Source organism: Perca flavescens, chromosome 19 (assembly GCF_004354835.1).
Source record: "Perca flavescens isolate YP-PL-M2 chromosome 19, PFLA_1.0, whole genome shotgun sequence".
In the NCBI taxonomy this organism is placed as follows: Eukaryota; Metazoa; Chordata; class Actinopteri; order Perciformes; family Percidae; genus Perca; species Perca flavescens.
In genome coordinates this window covers 20,515,276-20,533,439 of record NC_041349.1, presented here as the reverse complement: position 1 = coordinate 20,533,439, position 18,164 = coordinate 20,515,276, and the positions used below count along the sequence as shown (strand labels likewise).

The following is an 18,164-nucleotide window of genomic DNA, read 5'->3' as shown; positions in this document are numbered from 1 at the left end:
TTTATTTTGATACAAAGTCATGCCTGGTGTGGCCAGGAAGCTGTTAATACATTTGTGACTGTGGGCAAAGTGAGTCAATGGAAGGTGTTTTTGCTGGCTTCAGTTAGAGTAACATCAACTTCACCTGATTGCTTTGATTGTCACTAGAAAGGCAAAGTGACAGCCATTATTTGTTTTTCCTCCATTTTATGTGTGCTAATCATGTGTTTTCATTAGCTATGTATTAAAAGGGATCGCATAACAATTACAGAGATGACAGACTGCTATTAGTGTATTTAGGGTATGTCTATATCATTTTGTTTCTCATAAACACAATTTCAAAAGTCAAACCCAATGAACAGGTGTAATTTAAACAAGTCAAAACCAATTTCGCAATTTCCGAGGTACTTCTAAAAAGTGCGTTGTGACTTAAATTGTATTGACACACCGCTCATCTAGATTCATAGTGTGCTTGGGAATATCATGTAATGCCGTCAGTTACGACAGCTGCCATGATGCTGAAATTATCACAACTGAAAAGGCTCTTGGAGCTTACTCCTTTGTGCGACCGTGCGTGTGTGCGAGCAAGCGAGTGATATAAAGAGAGAGAGAGCGAGAGAGAGAATGGTGTTTCACCTTTGTGAGGTGTACGGGTTCTTGTAATTTGCTACAGTACCAATCCCCATTAGTCACTGTCAATCTTGGGCGTCCCTCTTTAGTGAGGACGCAGCGCAGGATGGAAGGATAGGTGTGTGAGTGTGTGTGTGTACAAAGGTGCACATTGTCTGCAAGGGCATACCTCTCCTCCCTTTTTATTCATTTGGCTAAAGGTTTATTCCCCCCCCCCCCCCATCATGTCAACGGCTCCCATTGTCAGCAGATATGATTGTGTGGTGAGGTAATCTCCTCGAATACAAGCGGTTAGGTGAATATAAAGGAGATCATGGCATGTAACACAAAAGCAGTGATTTATGGGGATGAAAGTTGGGGACAGGCGAGTGTTGGCAATATCAGAATCAGGGAGAAGCAGTTAGTGTGTATGGTGGATGAGTTGAAGGGTTCTGGTGTTTGGAGCTCAAACTGAACTGGCTACAGCAAGCCTTTCCAGCTGCAGCAACCTTGCTGTTCAGCAGGAGATGATTTACGTTGTGTCATTTAGAATTTTTCTGTTGGTTTTTAATTTAATTATCGCTACAGCATGGTACACGAGGTGTGCTCATTTGTTGCATAGACGTTTCTGTGTTCCTTTTGTTTACCATTGTGGATGGAACACAAACAATCAGTTTACTTTTTGTTATGTTTTGTCTGAACGCTGTGAAAAAGAAAAGACCACATTACCACATCAGTAAAAAATATCCGAGGTGATGCTATTATCCACTTTAACGCAAGCTGCAGCAATAAATTCACAAATGATATAGGCTAGACACAAGTGTTTGTTGAGGAAACAAACTCAATCTAATGAGCCATTTAGCTTTGCAGGAAATAAAACACATCGTAATTGTGTTTTGGTGTTTATACCCAGTTTGCTTATAATCTCGTCCTCTTTAAATCCCCACTAAACCTGAGAATGCGCTTAACTTATGCATTGTTCATGGGAGTGCCTTGGCTTTGTGAGCATAATGACTTCACCCCATTTTTTTTGCAGATCTCTCAATGGAAGAAGTACAAGCTGTCACCTGCAATTACTGTTGAGAGAGAGAGCGAGAAAGAGCGAGCAACAGAAAAAGAATAGTTCTTTCTTTTGCGTTCTGCCATTAAGCTTTTCAGTCTCATTGCTGCTGTTTATCTTTCTTCCAAGCACATTTCCACAGCCATAACTCCATGCAGTAAATTTAGGATTTTCAATTGTAGCATCTTGAATTGGCCTGGCAAATTGCATGCCTTGCAATTAATCAAGTGTATGCAAACCTCCCCCTGCTGCCGAGTGCGCTCCAACCTACGAGTGATTAAACATTAAAGATAGCATGCATTTTTCCCACTGACCTTTTTGTCAGCTCTAACAATGAAATGAAAAGAGAATTACATGATGGAGAAAAGAGGATTGGAAGGGGGTGGGCGGGTGGGGTGGGATATGGGAAGTGTGGCAGTGTCTGTTTTAAAAACATAACACAAAAGACAAGAGAATGTTGAGAAACTAATTATATCTGAGTGGCCAGATGATGGTGGCAGTGTTGGAAGTGTTTAATCAAACTCATAAAGCATGCAGAAGAGCCCAAACAAGTTGGTGGGGTGCATATTAATGTTGCCACGTTATCGCAGCGATCCCGCATTATTGTTGATTGCATCAGTCATTTTGTGTCACGTAATGACAGTGAGGGGGCTTGGGGAGGGGAATGATGAAATAGATCTTGTATTGAATCATGTGCTGTTGTTCAGTAGAGGGCACCTATAATTTTAGAATTGTGTCATTTTTTTGTTGTACAGTTATTACATAGGTCATAGGACAACCTGTTCTCACATTTAAAATGACATAGATACTGGTGTAGCAGTGTTTCCTTTAGGATTTTTTTTAGCAGTGGGTGCAGGTCTGTCCGAACAGCAAGACCCCCCCGCTGTGTTTGTGTAAACAGCGCGGTAGAAGAGAGTGGACTGCCCAGATAGATCAGATTGAAATATATTGCTTGCTACATGTGAATACCCGTAGACAGGTGAGTGGGTATTAATACGTATTAACTTTTAGGTTTTATTGTAGCCTACTTACAGTAACGAGCATAGCGGTATCTTTCCCAGTCAGGTGCATGTGCTGTGTGTTGGAAGACATCTCTGGTGTGTGTGCGCGCGTGCGTGCGTGCGTGCGTGTGTGTACGCAGCGCGGGCATCGCTGTTCAGAATCCCGTCTATCTTCCAAAATGTAACGCTTGTATCCAAACAAATTGTGCTGGAAGCTGCAGGCCATCCAATTGCAACGACCTCATCCACATTGTCGAAATTATTTAGATATTGAGCCATTACATTGAAAATCTTTTAGATACCAGGAGCCTATATGATTTACACACTACCTTAACGCCTTTTTCTAGTCTCCCGTTTCACTCTCCACAACGCTGTCTTCGGCCAAAAAGTCACATCATGAGATCGATAACAGTTAGCTAGCTAGCCTGTTTATGTTTCTTGTAATGTTAGCCTTAGTTATTTATTTCTTACCTTGATTTTGGTGTCTGCGTTTCAAAGCCATTTCCCGTGGTGACGTTTACGTTTTGTCAATAAACTACATCAACACAACAGTATGTGGACGGGCCCAATAACCTCTGAATAGTTTTCCTATTCAGCGGCAGCCAAGTGCATTATGTCGGCCAGATCATTTAAAAGGCAACTGCCCTATTTCTGATAGCGTGGCGGCAGAAATTTTGCAATGGCGCATCGCTACAAAAAAATCAACATAGAGGAAACAATGGGTGTCGTGTGAACGGTACAATGATTAAAGGTCCTATAACATGCTGCTTTTTGAATGCTTTTATATAGGCCTTAGTGGTCCCCTAATACTGTATCTGAAGTCTATTTCCCAAAATTCAGCCTTGGTGCAGAATTACAGCCACTAGAGCCAGTTCCACAATGAGCTTTCCTTAGTGTGTGCCATGTCTGTCTGTAGCTATTGAGGAGGAGAGAGGGAGGAGAGAGGGGGGGCAAGGTGGAGGGTGGGGGTTTGGCCTTGACCAACTGCCACTTTGCTCGTTTGAAAGCCATGATGTCTCTCTCTCATGGGTGGGTCAAATTCTCTGGGCGGGCAAAGCAGAGAAAGGGGAGGTATTCCAGATCGGCCCATCTGAGCTTTCATTTTCTAAAAGGCAGAGCAGGATACCCAGGGCTCGGTTTACACCTATCGCCATTTTCTAGCCACTGGGGGACCATTAAGCAGGCTGGGGGAACTCATATTAATATTAAAAATCTCATAAAGTGAAATTTTCATGCCATGGGACCTTTTAAATTAAGCTTTCAGGCAGAGGCTTTCAATGATTCCTCGAGTAGTCGTTGTAACTGTAGTGGCAGATAGCACACCATTAAACTGAAAGTATTTCATTTGAAATCAACCTGTCTGGCAATTACTTGAAAAATACACATGATATTATTTTGTCTTGCGTGGTAAATGATTTCACATTTTACTTCAAGTGAGTTCCAATGTAGCAGGATAAATGTCTTAAGTGGGTTTTGACTTTGTCAACATCCTCCTAGGTGGTCTTGCCTGCTGCGTTTGTGTGCCTGTCTCTGATCTTCTCCCTCATCGTGCCACCATTCACTGAATATCCGAGTCTGGAGCTGCAACCCTGGATGTATGGTCTGCCTCAAACCACCTTTTACAGGTAACCACATAATGATATAGCACATAATGAATTGTCAGTTTTGTTTTTTAGTAGTTATTATGGCATTTTAACTTAATTCACCACACATTTACATTTTTAGTTTTGAATGGTAACAACAGTCTATGATGAGTTCCTTTTATGTTTAATAACTACCCTTAAGGATGTAATGCATCCAATAATATAATTATGGCGAGGAAACCAGATTTTTCCAGGGAATAATCATCAACCAAATGATGTTCACTGTTCACTGGCAGAGTGTGTGTGAATAATTCGAAAAGAACTGGTAGAAGAAAGACTTAGGGGGACATATTTGGCAGGGGGTTTAGGGGTCCTCCCTCAAGAAACTGTTACTGTTTTTCAATTTTAAAAAAATCACATCATTTTGAACCCTTATTATTACTATACTGTATCTATGTCTAAAACGTTGGAAAAGCTAGAGCAGATCATGAATAAATAACACTCAAAAAGCTTAAAGGTGCCCTGCTACACGTATTTCATTACTTTGTGGTGATGTCTGAAGTTCTACCATGGAAAAATGCCTTGGTTACCTTGTTTCAAGCCATTCTAATTTGGTATAGAAAGCCTGCAGGAAGACTCAATTTCTGCCAGTTAGTGTTAATTTTGTCACCTATTTTTAATTTAGTCTTAGTCTTGTGCCAAATGTCCTTGTTAGTTTTAGTCACATTTAGTCATTCACATATCTTTTTTTGTTAGTCAAGTTTTAGTCGACTAAAAGTCTCGTCATTTTGGTCAAGTTTTAGTCAAAACATTTGTCTTTTTGAGATTATTTCTGATAACCATTTCAGTCAAATAGTTATATAAAAATAAATTATATAATGTTATATAAATATCGAGCCTCTTCCTTATTTCACCAGTAAATTCCTGTTAAACAACAAAAACAACCACTACATGGGAAAAGGATATTTTACAATAACTTTGAATGCAGCACGAAGCTGGCAAGGCGTATTTCAAGTGAACGCAACATATGTGTTGTTTTTCAGACAACGGCAGCTGCAGACTGTCGTATGTCCCACTGTTGGAATCCTACACAGTGAAATACAGACAAACTTTTACACCGTTTAGCTGTCAGCATTTTAACAGTGTTTACTCCAGCTGCTAGCTAACGGTAGGCTAACGTTACCTGCTGCCAAGTATATTGTTAACTAGCGTCCCGTGCAGCGATGTTTCGGTTGCCTCTAACGTCCGTTTAGGAGCATCAGAGAGAAGCGCAGGCATTTAAGTGGCACCAAAATCCGCGTTGCTATTGAGTCCGGTGGATAACAGTCGTTAAGGTACCTGCCGGTGCCGTAGCACCAGGTCACGGTACCCAACCCTAGTAACAGCTGAATATTCTATCTCATGATGAAAAAGTAGAGACGATTGTAGACGAAAATGAAGAGAGATTTTATCTTAGTTTTTATTTTATGCAAAACATTTAGTCTCGTCTTTTTTTGTCAACAATAATGCATGTTAATTTAGTCTTAGACATTGTTTTTGGACATTGGCGCAGTCTCGTCATCGTCGTCTTAGTCATGGAAAAAAAAAGGTTGTTGACGAACAACCATCTGACGAAATTAACACTACTGCCAGTTAAGCTGATTGGCTAACAGCTAGCCAATGAGCGCCTGGCTGTCAGCATCCTTTACCGAGCTTTGCGAGCTAATGAATAGTAATGAGCTCAGGCAATATGATGTCAGACTGACCAGCTTTTGTAATTGGCCTGGTTTCTCCGCTTATTTCTTTTCAGTGGCTAGAGCTGACAGAGGAGGTAGCAGTTCATTTTCACATTCACAACACATATGGACCTAACATATTTGAAAAAATACAAGGAAAAACGGTCTTGTGTGGCAGGGCACATTTAAAGACACAACTTTCTAAAGAAGTCCACTGGACCAACTACAATCATTAGGTCTGTGAAAAGTTTACTTAGTTAGTTTTTATGCTCACATTGATTTTACATTCATTTGGCTTAGGTGGTTTTTAAGAATCTCAACTTATGAAGCATAGTTCTTAATAATAAAAACACCTAAAAAACATATATGCTTATGCTTACTGTACAGGATATAGTATGATCTTTAAGTTCCAATAAGGTTTCTTCCACTGTCTTTTAATTGCTACATATTCACACCAGTCAGCTCAAAACTGCTGCGACATGATCCTTCTCTGTAACAACAAAAGTGCTGTAAAAGTTTAAATCTAATATGCATCACTAGTTACAGCATCTGTCCAAACCATCTAACTAATCTTGTCACTGTATTCATACTGTGTTCCTTTGACATGAAGCTGTTGTTGCTTATCTATCCTGCAGGTGTTTCATTTCCCCTGGCAGCATTTTGTATAAAATTCACTTTGAAGATGTCAAGACACAATTAAGTGCAACCAGAAAGTGGTTTATTTATGATACTATCTTAGCACTTGGTCAGAGTGAGATGCTGCTCTTTTTTTCTTCACTTATTTATACACTTTTGCCTTTAACTTGGTGGTAAATATTTTTCATACTTTGCTTAGTTTGACAGTAGAATTGTCGAGTCATGATAGTTAATGCAAATGATAAACACTTCTTGAATATTGAATTCATGTGTTTGTTTATATCCACATAGTATCAGTGCTCTACATTAATAACTGACAGTGTGCTTGCTGGGCGACTCACACTACTACTAGCTGGCATATTTTTTTGTATGCTACTTCTTTCGCTTGTCATCTCTCAGTTTTGGCATCACATATACATACCAACAACACTTACTATTACCTTTGGTAGTGATCCATTCACAAAAAAATGATTAAAGCATTACTCTTTTTGAAGTTGAAGCTAGAATCTTGGAACTTAATTCGACAAAGAAACTTTTCAGTACCTTTTGTTGAGACACGTTGTTGAGTAGTTTTTGCTTTTCTTTCTGACTATTACTTATGCCAAAAATGCAACTGAAACATTTAATTGGAATTATTTGTCACTGTCTACAGTGCTAAAACATTTAAAATTGTCTTTTTATCCCACCATGGTGCTGAAACAGTCAAACCCAGTTTATTTACTGTTACTACTTCTACCACTATTATTACTTCCTCTATGACCACTGCATGGTGTACATGGAGTTGTCGTTAGCACTTAGACACTTACACAACATCCATACACTACCAAAAACCCAGAAAACCACTAGCAACACTCTAGCAACCTACCTAGATACTAAGTTTTTTTTAGCAACACCTTGGAAAACCCACATCTATTCATAAAGAGAATTTCTTTGTAGCGTCACAAGGTTGCTGGATGTTTTTTATAAGACTGACGAGACCTTAACATGATATGGTGATAATATGTCTCAGTGTACGTTCAACAGCACGTGACAAGTGGGAATACAATCCTGGCTCACATTCGTGGGATTTCAGAGCCTGCTTCGCCTTATCTGTCACATAGTCTCTTGTGACGAAACTTGAACTGCACATTCAGGTTTTTGGGAATTCCTGGTAGCGGTTTTTGTATATGACATTATAAAGCTGGAGATGTTCTTAATTTTTCTGGCCAATTCCTAAATATTGTCATGATCTCTTAAGTGACTTTAAAACATCCTGCCTGATGATAACAGTGTGAATAAAAGTATTGTCTTTTCATCTTAACGGTTGATAATGATTTATCTAATTTAGAAATTGAAGGGGCTTTGAACCCTGCTCACTAGTGTATATTGTATACCTGTGGCAATAAGTGGATTTATAATGCTCTGTATTTCTAGTTTTTGGTTACTGAGTGATATATCCGAATATGGAAAGTAATATTTACACTCAACAACACTCTTTGGTTTATCATCCGAAGGGGTTATTCCTGTTATATAATGGCCTTCATTTGACTTTCTTCTAATATTGTCTTAGTTTTTACTTCTATGATGTTTCATTTTGACTAGATGAACTATTCATTAGTTCCGCTGTTTCTGTGTATATGCACAAGTCTTCATTTTGGAACTGTCCAATAGTTTTATTATCTCGAATAACGTGGTAACCCAGCCATTGTTAATTGCAAAACAGATGGCTGCACATAATCCATTTTAACAATCGGACCACTTCAATTGCGCTCACTGGTGGCCAAGGAAATGACCGAATGACCTTCATGGAGACGCCTCTAAATGAGACAATGAACACTGTATTAATCCAAATGGTTGGCTGGGCTGTGGCCACTGCTGGCAGAAAGCCATCACGATGGTCTTTATGAAACACTGTGTTTTAACTCCCACGATACCCATAAGATAAAGGGCAGAGTGTGTGTGGTTAGTAATGAGAATGAAATTGGAATGGGAAGATTGTTTAACTGAGACACGACGTAGATATGCACAGGACACTTAGATAAAAATGCAAATCTGTGAAGAGGCTAAACTGTAAACAGAATCTTGAACAGGCTCATATCAATATGTGCTTGCACAAACATCAGGACGGAACTATACTTTAGAGAAAAAGTATGCAACACAATGGTGTTTTGGGAATTTATGTTTTGACTCTTGGCCCAAACAAATGAGTTTGTGTCTCATTTCCTTGCAGGCCTTCTTTGATGCCAAGATACATTCAAGATTAATGATCATCTAAACTCCTGTGCTTTGCCAATGTGGAAGACCGATTAGATGATTTGTGAAATCTTAATCAATTGTGACGGAAGACAGATTATAAAATGTGTAAAATCCTAACCAATTGTAATGACAGTGAGGACAGTTATACCATGGCTCCACTAAAAGGGACACTGACATAAAACCTAAATTACTTATTGGTCTGTTTTATTGACATTGTGACTCGTGGATTTAAGTGACATGGACCTGCTGTGAGATATACAATTGAAAACCTTATTGCACACTGAAACAATTGAATGTGTATATGTATTGATTATATTTCCAATATTTGCAGCAAAGATGTGCCTGACAATGTGGAGGTGTCTAACGTGGTGGAAACCTTGGTAAACAATCCTGGCTTTGGAACTCGCTGCATGAATGGAAACCCAATACCGTAAGTGTTAATGCACAAGAAGCCAAAAGAATAGCATTAGTGTGTGCACATGCATTAATGACAAATGGTAGTTATAAAGTGTTGTGCTTTGAAAGCTGTGTATGTGACATGCATGTCTGAGCATGTGTCTCTGCCTCCTTCAAGAAATTCTGCTGCAGAAATAGAGCAAGCTGAAACAAAGCCAAGTTACCAAGAGCATTCGAAAGGAATTATCTGCATGATTTTGAAGATCAGTTCCTAAGAATAAATTTGATCAATAAATAATTTGCTTTGCACACGCTCTTCTTGTCATCCTGATCAGAATAACTTGAATAATGAATACCTTTTAAAAAAAATAGTAATAATGGAATTATTAGCTTGGGGCCCACTTGGAGTTCACAGTTCAAGTGCTTGTGCATCTTACTCTGCTGAAGTTCTTCAAACACAAACCACACATGTTTTAATTCAGAGGTATTATTCTGCAGTCTAAAATATATATAAATTTTGACTCATGTAACAAGTATTCCATCCATCTGATGGCATACAATATGCAGTGAATGTATTATTACACTCCTATTTCCACCATTTTTTTTCTTTTAGGATGTTACCATGTTCAGCTAGTGGCTCTGAATGGTTCACTCCATCTGTTGATCAGTCCGTCACTGACATCTTCCTCAACGGTAACTGGAACATGTCCAACCCTTCCCCCTCCTGTCAGTGCAGCACGCCTAAACGGACGTCCATGTTACCTGACTGTCCACCTGGTGCAGGAGGGCTCCCTCCACCTCAGGTTAGTCTGTTGAACTGGTGCTTGTGAATTTTGGTAGGACGGTGGTGTTGTAGTTGGAACCACCATTATGTGACTTTAGGGGCATACATTAGATACCCTGCCACAGCCAGTGTGTCGGTCTCTTTCGCTGAGGTGCCTGAGCAAGCCTGTTAAACCCTGCCTGAAACAGTAGCACTGCTCATGGCTTTCTGTGCACTTCCTGTGCAAGCTGAACTGAATCTGTATCTGTGTCACAGTGGGATACACTGCCGCAAGAGAGCAAAACGGTCTAAGTGTAAAAAATAAAAAATAAATCAATGACACAACAGTACAATAAAAATGCTTATCATGGAAGCTTTTGGCTTGCGGTCTGAAAGTCGCAGTCAGCATCATTTTTGATTTGAAATGTAAAGGTACTTACTAACAAGGAATTTGTTTGCATTGCAGTATGTAAATCAGCCTTTTGTGCTGCCTCCCTTTTGTGAGCTACCATGCATGCATGAAAGTAGGGCCAAAATTGATTTAACTAAAAAAATATAGTGTGTCCTTTTACTCCTTCAGCTATATGCCAACCTTTCACCTTGTAGCACCTTTTAGGACATTGTATTGCATGCGCTGCCAGTACAGACTTTGCAAAGGACCTCACATTTTCTGCTCACATCATGAGTCTTGGGAGGTTTGCATGTCTCATCCTCCAGATGTCAATACCAATCCTATACAGGCCATTACTTTACCAATATATACATGGCAAATGCAGCTAAGGTGGAAGTTGCACGGTCTGATGTGAAGGGACTTGATCCAGGCCTGGATTAATGGGCAAGTTAGTGACCCTGCATCCCTATCAACCACCACCTACTGACTAAACCAATTGCAATACAGAGAAGGAAGAAGAGAAAGAAGCTCATTTGGAGCTAAATGGTTTGCACTGCTGTCTCCCAATGATAATGAGAAATCTAAGCTTGAGAGAGAATAAAGGGAGAAGCTGCCACCTCCACTCCAATGTCATTTTATTAGAGATGGCTTGTCTGTTTACTCAGGCTTTTTTGTTGATGACTGCATTTTAGGAGATTTAAATGTCTTATTTCTAACCCCACGTAAATCTGCCAATATTTTTATCCTTGTCTTGGCTTGATTTGGCTGCCAAACGGCGTTGCATTTACAAGATAGCTAATCATTCATTTTCATACAGACTAGCTGTCTCTGCCGGTTGGTCCTGTAGGACCTCCAGCTGATGTTGGTGGCATGCGGGAGCATAGGTCGTCCTGTGATAATTCACATGTCATGTCATGGTGCAGGTTGGATAGCTTTCTGTTCACATGGAATAGCATGCCAAACAAAATGCTATTTTGCAACAGTTTGCAAATCATAAATAGCATTTTTGAAAATGATTATGGTAACACTTTACTTGAAGGTATCGACACAATCGTGACATGACAGTGTCATAACTATGACATGACACTGTCATGGACGTGTCATAAATGTTATATACAAGTCAAATGTTTATGACTTCTGTCATTAAGTGTCATTCGGTCTTTGTCATGACAAATTGACATTGTTTGGGTTGTCTTGATTATGACAACTTGACATTAACCAGGATGACATTACCAGAAGATGTATTTGTCATGACAACTTGACATTACATTTCTTTGGAGTGTCCTTATTAAAACAACTGACATTAAACAGGATGACATTATGTCAAGTTGTCATGACAAAGACATTCCAAACAAATTTAATGTAATCTTGTCATGGCCAAGACAACTTCTGGTAATGTCACTTTGATTAATGTCAACTTGTCATAATCAAGACAAAAACCAAAAACCGAATGCCACTTAATGACTGAAATCATAAACGTTTATGACTTGATTATAACTTTTATGACACATTCATGACAGTGTCATGTCATAGTTATGAAAGTGTCATGTCACGATTATGTCGATACCTTCAAGTAAAGTTTTACCATTATTTTAAGAAATTTCAATCATCACGCATTTGGGGGACATGAGGCGATAACTTAAATAGATTGGATTGGACGGCTTTGCTGTGTGTACAACCTTGGTACAAATCAGAATGCAGAAGTGGGAAGGTTTGACAGCAAATCCTGTGTGTGCAGGTAGGTGTAAAACTGAAACAAAATATGAGAAACAGTGTATGATGGCATAAACCTGTTGGTATTGTTTAATAGCATAGGTAAAAAAAAGAGTAATGTCTGTAGCTCCTTATCTACCTGTAGCCAATGTCCATGTCTTCCTTATCAAGCCCATGCCCTCACCTAGCGAGCCAACCCGAAGGACTACATGGAATGTACACATACACAAACCGTCATTTCCACACAGAGTTACAATGTTAAAGTAAATGTACGCACACAAATGTCAACCGAAACATGACATGCCATGTATCTCCAGATATAATACAACATATCTGTTTTATATATGTATACATGCGCTCGGACAAGAATGTTAGAAATGGTCACAGTTGGATCTTTATTAGGTCAAACTCTTATCATCAAGGCTGCTTTTCACTAGCATCGCCCCTACATGTAGAGCTGTAACAATTCCAAATGTTGCTGTACAATTGATGGTCTCAGAAATAATTGCGATTAACAATATAATTGTCTCATTCAGTCATATTGACAAAATATTTATTTATATCTTTTGGTTATATCACTGGTATGTGACCCAGATGATGTTACAACAAAGCCTATGAATTAAAACATGCCTCTTTATTAGCATAAAACATTGCATATTTTCTTAAACTAACTTAAAGTAGAACATTTATCATCATCAATAAGAAACCAATAATCACATATATAATAACAATTTGGCATATCTACACAAAATCAATTACCAACAACCATCACCCTGAGGACTACGCTGATGTTCGCAATTAATTGCAATTAAACAAAGAAACGGCAAATAAGTAAACCAAATTGCGATTAGACAATTATTTAATTGTTGCGGGCATGCCTACATGTCATATGTGGCATAACTACGCTCTTTCTAGTGTGTTTCTACACACTAGTGTACTGGGAAACACACTAGTGCCCATTCACAGAAGTGCTTGATATGTATTCATCAACTTTTGAAAGGCTATTATTTCCTATAATTAGAAAAAGAAAAATGGCATACATCTTCCACTTTTAAATACAAATACAACTATCACAGTAGTTACCTTTTTATTTTGAGAAAAATATAAATTCCTGTTGTCTGATTATGGTTTGCTCTACAGCTTGCAGTTGTCATCCTGAGCACTTAGTATGGTATATTCATGAAGTTGCCACTCCCATTTAACCTACACATAATTCCACTGCTTAGTACATCCGCTTCACATCTAACATCATAATAATATGATTCACACAAATTACAGCCTTTATTGCACACTTGCATTCCTTATATAGTAGCTATTATATACGTTGCAGCCTGTCTTTCTTGTTACTGTAGCTCTTCACTCTCTTGAGCTACTTGAGATTTTACAGTAACATTTGCACTTGAACACCCACACTTGCACATCTAAAAGCAGGGGGACATGTGTTAGTTAGTTAGTTAATAAGTCTGAACCACACAAGGGTAGGAAAGTGCTTTACATTTCCCACTAAGGGTAATTAATTCAACATCAAATTATAATATATGATTATAATACAGCAGCATGACCTAAAGCCTTTTGAGTTATTATAGTTTGTTTTAGTTATAAAATGCCATATATCAATTGAATGTGCCACTTAATGGAATAAAGACAAAACGTTATGGGTGAAATCTAATGACACAATAGACAGTTGTAAAAATGTCCTTTGCTGTAGTTGAAAATGCCTTACACCTTTTTTTTCTAAAGTGTCAGCTCTTTTATCTCTGTGATATAAGTTTTAACAGTCATTGTAACTTCAATTTGCAAAACAGTTATTAAGTATTAAAGCTTCTTTCCCCCTCAATTCTTAATATATATAAGGAAATGTTAAAAATAGATATTCTGGCCCAGTTAATAAAACATTCACAGTCACTTACAGATATATTATATCTAAAATGATTTTGTCTCATAATGTCCATCACATTTTCCCCCCTCAATATTTGGCCTACTCGGGAGATGTCATCTTGGAAGGACAAATGAGACCATCCATTAATAAGAGAGACTCTGCAATGTCATTGCCTTCCAACAAGCAGGACATGAAGTGACACAGTTTGAAACCGCTCTGCTCATCTGCCAATCCTTTATTTTCCTTTCAACCCCCTATACCTCCCTATATAATATCCCACGCTATGTAATGTGCCATTTCACACTCCACAGATTTGTAATGCCTCGTTGAACTTGTGTGAGTCTTGCTGTGTGCTCCTTCCTGTGACAAGGCCATCCAGGGCCACTTTAAAGGAGCAACTGTCCAGGTATCATGTTATCGGATGATTGTTGAGACAGTCAAACAAGAGAAGTGCCCTTTGTGTAACCTTTTCTTTTCCCTGACGTCCGGCCCTAGCTCATGACAGCACTGTCAAGGAGTCCCCCATTTGTTGAGGCCCTATTTGTATCTTTGTGTCTTCCTAGTACCCTGTTCGGCCATCAAAGTCTTTCTTTCCAATCCTCTTTTTTTATTTTGCTCTCTTCTCTCCACCTGCTTCTCCACTTTAGCCTCACTCATTCTTTAATTTAGGTGCTTCTCAGCCCTCTATATATATATATATATATATATATATATATATATATATATATATATATATATATATATATATGTACATACATACATATATATATGTATGTATGTATATATATATATATATATATATATATATATATGTATGTGTGTGTGTATATATATATATATATATATATATATATATATATATATATATATATATATATATATGTATATATATATATATATATATATATATATATATATATATATATATATATATATATATATATATATGTGTATATGTATATGTGTATATATATACACATAAATATATTTCTGTTATTTTATGAATTGCTAATATTTTGCCGTGTATCTGGATTGGAACTAAAGAAGATGTTGTAAGTAAAGGAGAAATCCAGTAGATTTCTGCTTTATTGTGTCATTTTGTATCTAGCTGGTACTTTTAGTACACTTGGCTCTAATAAAAAGACCATTTCAAAAGGCTAATTCTTGCTTACATCATTGTACATTCACTTCCTCATTTCTCCTTTATTTACAACATCTTATTTAATTCCAATCCAGATCCTGTAAAAGGTTATTAAATGTACTCTCATTTTTGCATGGAAACAACCTTGAGGACATTGCGTTATTACCAGTCATCTCCCACTGTGCGCTAAAAGAACTTTAAATTTAGAATAAAAGAGAGTTACAAGAGGAGAATATGACAGAAGAAAGCATTTCTACGCAATACACGTGCGGTTAACAGTCACGTTTCTCTGTTCATCACCTTCTTCGTGTATAATGAAACACTTTATTTATTTGGCAGGGGTCAGTCTTTGTAACACAGTAAGCCAGCAAGATCTGCAGCCTTTATTTAATCATCTGAAAGATTTATACCAATGGGGTATTGTGTGAGTTCATGTGGTAGAAAGATACAGTGCGATTATGGGGTGCATGTTCACTGTGGTCTTTTTTTCAATGTTAGTGAAAAGACCCCAGTGTTCTAGACTAGTTAATAACTGACAATGTATAAAAGTGTGTAACTGTATACTACAACTCTCCACCCTTCTCCAACTTTCTTTGCCTTCCTGCTTTAACCGCAATCCACCAGTGGGCCATAACCCATAGTTTACAGTTTGAAATATAGTGCATAAGGTCATTAGATAAACTGTCATCTTAAATATACAGTATGGAGTCTGTGAGGTAGGATTAATATGGTGACAGATATGAATACATGAATGTGACATGCTGCTAAACATACATATGCACTATGTGTATGTATGTACATGGGCATGGGAACATATGCACTTCATCATTTCTGCTTTGCTTACCTGTAGACTGTGGTTCTTCGCAGGGGCTTATAAATAAATTCAAGTCCAAGGCAGAGACCACCCACAGTAGCTGAGCACATTGTGAGGATGTATTCCCTTTGACCTGAAAGCTTCCCCTGCTGAATAAATCATGACAAAGTGTAGCAGCTTCACACTAGTTTTCATTTTTATCTTTTATCTTGCCCATCCTCCCAATATGCCCTTGAGAAACTACAGAAAAGACGAGAGAGAGAACAAACATGGACACACCACCGCAGGAGGTAGTGTGAAATCATTGTTTATTTAACCTTCATAGATGAATAGGCCGCCATGCGTGCAGAGGAATTGATAATGGCGCCACGTTCACCGAATTACGATTTATGTCTTTATCATTTGGAGACCGGCCTAACTACAGCCTGCTTGCAAATTACTCTGCTTGGTCTCATCTATCAGGGTATTGAAGTTGGGCATTGGCTTACCATTTGTGTGCAAAAAAAAGAGAAGTTCTGCACGAGAAATACAAATACACTTTGGTTTGTTGGTTTGAGAAAAAAAAATTGCCTTAAAAGTGATTCTTTTCAGTAAGAGTATTTGTTGTACTTTTAGAAAAGAAAGGGATGATTGTATACTGCAGCATAATCCCAAAGCCGTTTTATGCATCTCTGTGTGGCCAATTTATTTAAATTCAGAATATAAAATCAGCAGGCCTGACATTTTATTGCTATTTTATGTAATCATTTATACATTTAAACCATAAGGAATCTGTAAACTTTACATCTGAGGGCAGTTTTTTTCTTCAATAACCGCTGTGGCAAAGAAAAAACCCAACTAACGGCAAATTAGCTCCAAACCTCCGCCAAAACCTCCACCAGCCCATACTCATACACATCTTTTCTCTGCTGGGACCTGTTTATTTGTCACTTTGACTCCCAACACCCGCAGATCCATTTTAGTGTAAAACTACCTGTCCAGAGCCACCCTCTCAACAGAAGGCAAGAGATGCTCGAAAACAAAAGAAGAATTGTCATTGAATTGTGAGGTGAGGCAAATGGTGGATGAGGCAGTGCTTTGCCTTTGTTGTGGCTAAACAGAACAGAAGGGAGTCTGGATGAAAATCTGTCATCGGGCGTGGTGTGTGCAACTCAATCTCTCATGATCTGGGACAGAATAGCCAGAGCAGCTTTCTGTTGTGGTTAGTAACTGCATGCTTGTGACCCAGCAAGTGCCTCCCACACTACTGAAGCTATGTATTGTTTGGCTCACTCTACAAAATGGTAGTTGTGATGTGATCATATTTGGCATGATCGCACAACACAATGGAATGCGCTGAACTGAAGAGCAGATGCTGAAATACACGTGGTGACAAACATACAGCCAGTTACACAATGGGCCACCTGTCACTTCCACGACAAACGCATCATGTTATAATGAGTTAAAATGCAGTCACAACTTCACATATACAGAAACTTATTGCTTTGCGTGAAAAAAACAATTAACCGGATTCATCACTTGCAAAACTTCAAGACCGAGGACAAGTGACCATACGCATTGACATAACATGTTTAATTATAGAAGATTGTGCTTTCCCATGATTGCTTTTTTTGTGCACACCGAATGAAGGTAAAGCACAATATAAACAGTGCCAAGATGAATATGAACACACCACAGTCTCTTATCTTCCCAGTGCTCGAGTATGCCAGCTCATTCAACAGATTTCATTACTCCTTAGTTTACATTTCCCTCAACCGTGTTTGCTTCCCCAGCTATCAAGCTACCACTGTGTTGTGGAGAGCTGATGTTATGTACAGAATGCCAAGCACTCTGAAGCTGTTCCCAGGTAATGAACAAGAGATGCAGGCCCAGGTATTGCACAATCGCGTCATTTTCCCATTTTAGTCTTTTTGATGGGGGATATGGACCAAGGCCAAAGTAATTAGACCCACACTGACTGTATGCTCGTGTATAAACTCATTGTACACACAGTGGAGTTGAGAAGCTCTTATTTTTGGTTTTGTTTGTTTCCTAGTTCCTGTGGCTTTTTGAAAGAGAAGCATGTTTGTTCAGAGATAAGCCAAGGTTGCCATGCAGTTCATCCTCCTTATCTCTGATTCGTAAGCCAGATGGGTCTTTTCCTCATTTGCTTTTTCCTATTTTTTTGTTCTTTGCCTTGTGATTCAGGTATCTCCTCCTTTTCTTTACACACCTTCCTCCTGCGTTATCTTGTGTTTCTATCCTCTATC

The 18,164-nt window shown here is 38.4% G+C and overlaps 1 protein-coding gene across 8 annotated transcripts in view; it reads left to right on the top strand.

Annotated features, from left to right (window-relative positions):
* LOC114546160 (ATP-binding cassette sub-family A member 1) overlaps positions 1-18,164 on the top strand; it is a 206,636-nt gene that overhangs the window by 129,703 nt on the left and 58,769 nt on the right. For all 8 annotated transcript variants that reach the window (XM_028564839.1, XM_028564840.1, XM_028564843.1 and 5 more), the window contains 3 exons: positions 4,147-4,274; positions 9,150-9,248; positions 9,828-10,017. In XM_028564839.1, the coding sequence (XP_028420640.1) occupies positions 4,147-4,274; positions 9,150-9,248; positions 9,828-10,017 (417 nt within the window). The remainder of the gene's footprint in view (positions 1-4,146; positions 4,275-9,149; positions 9,249-9,827; positions 10,018-18,164) is intronic.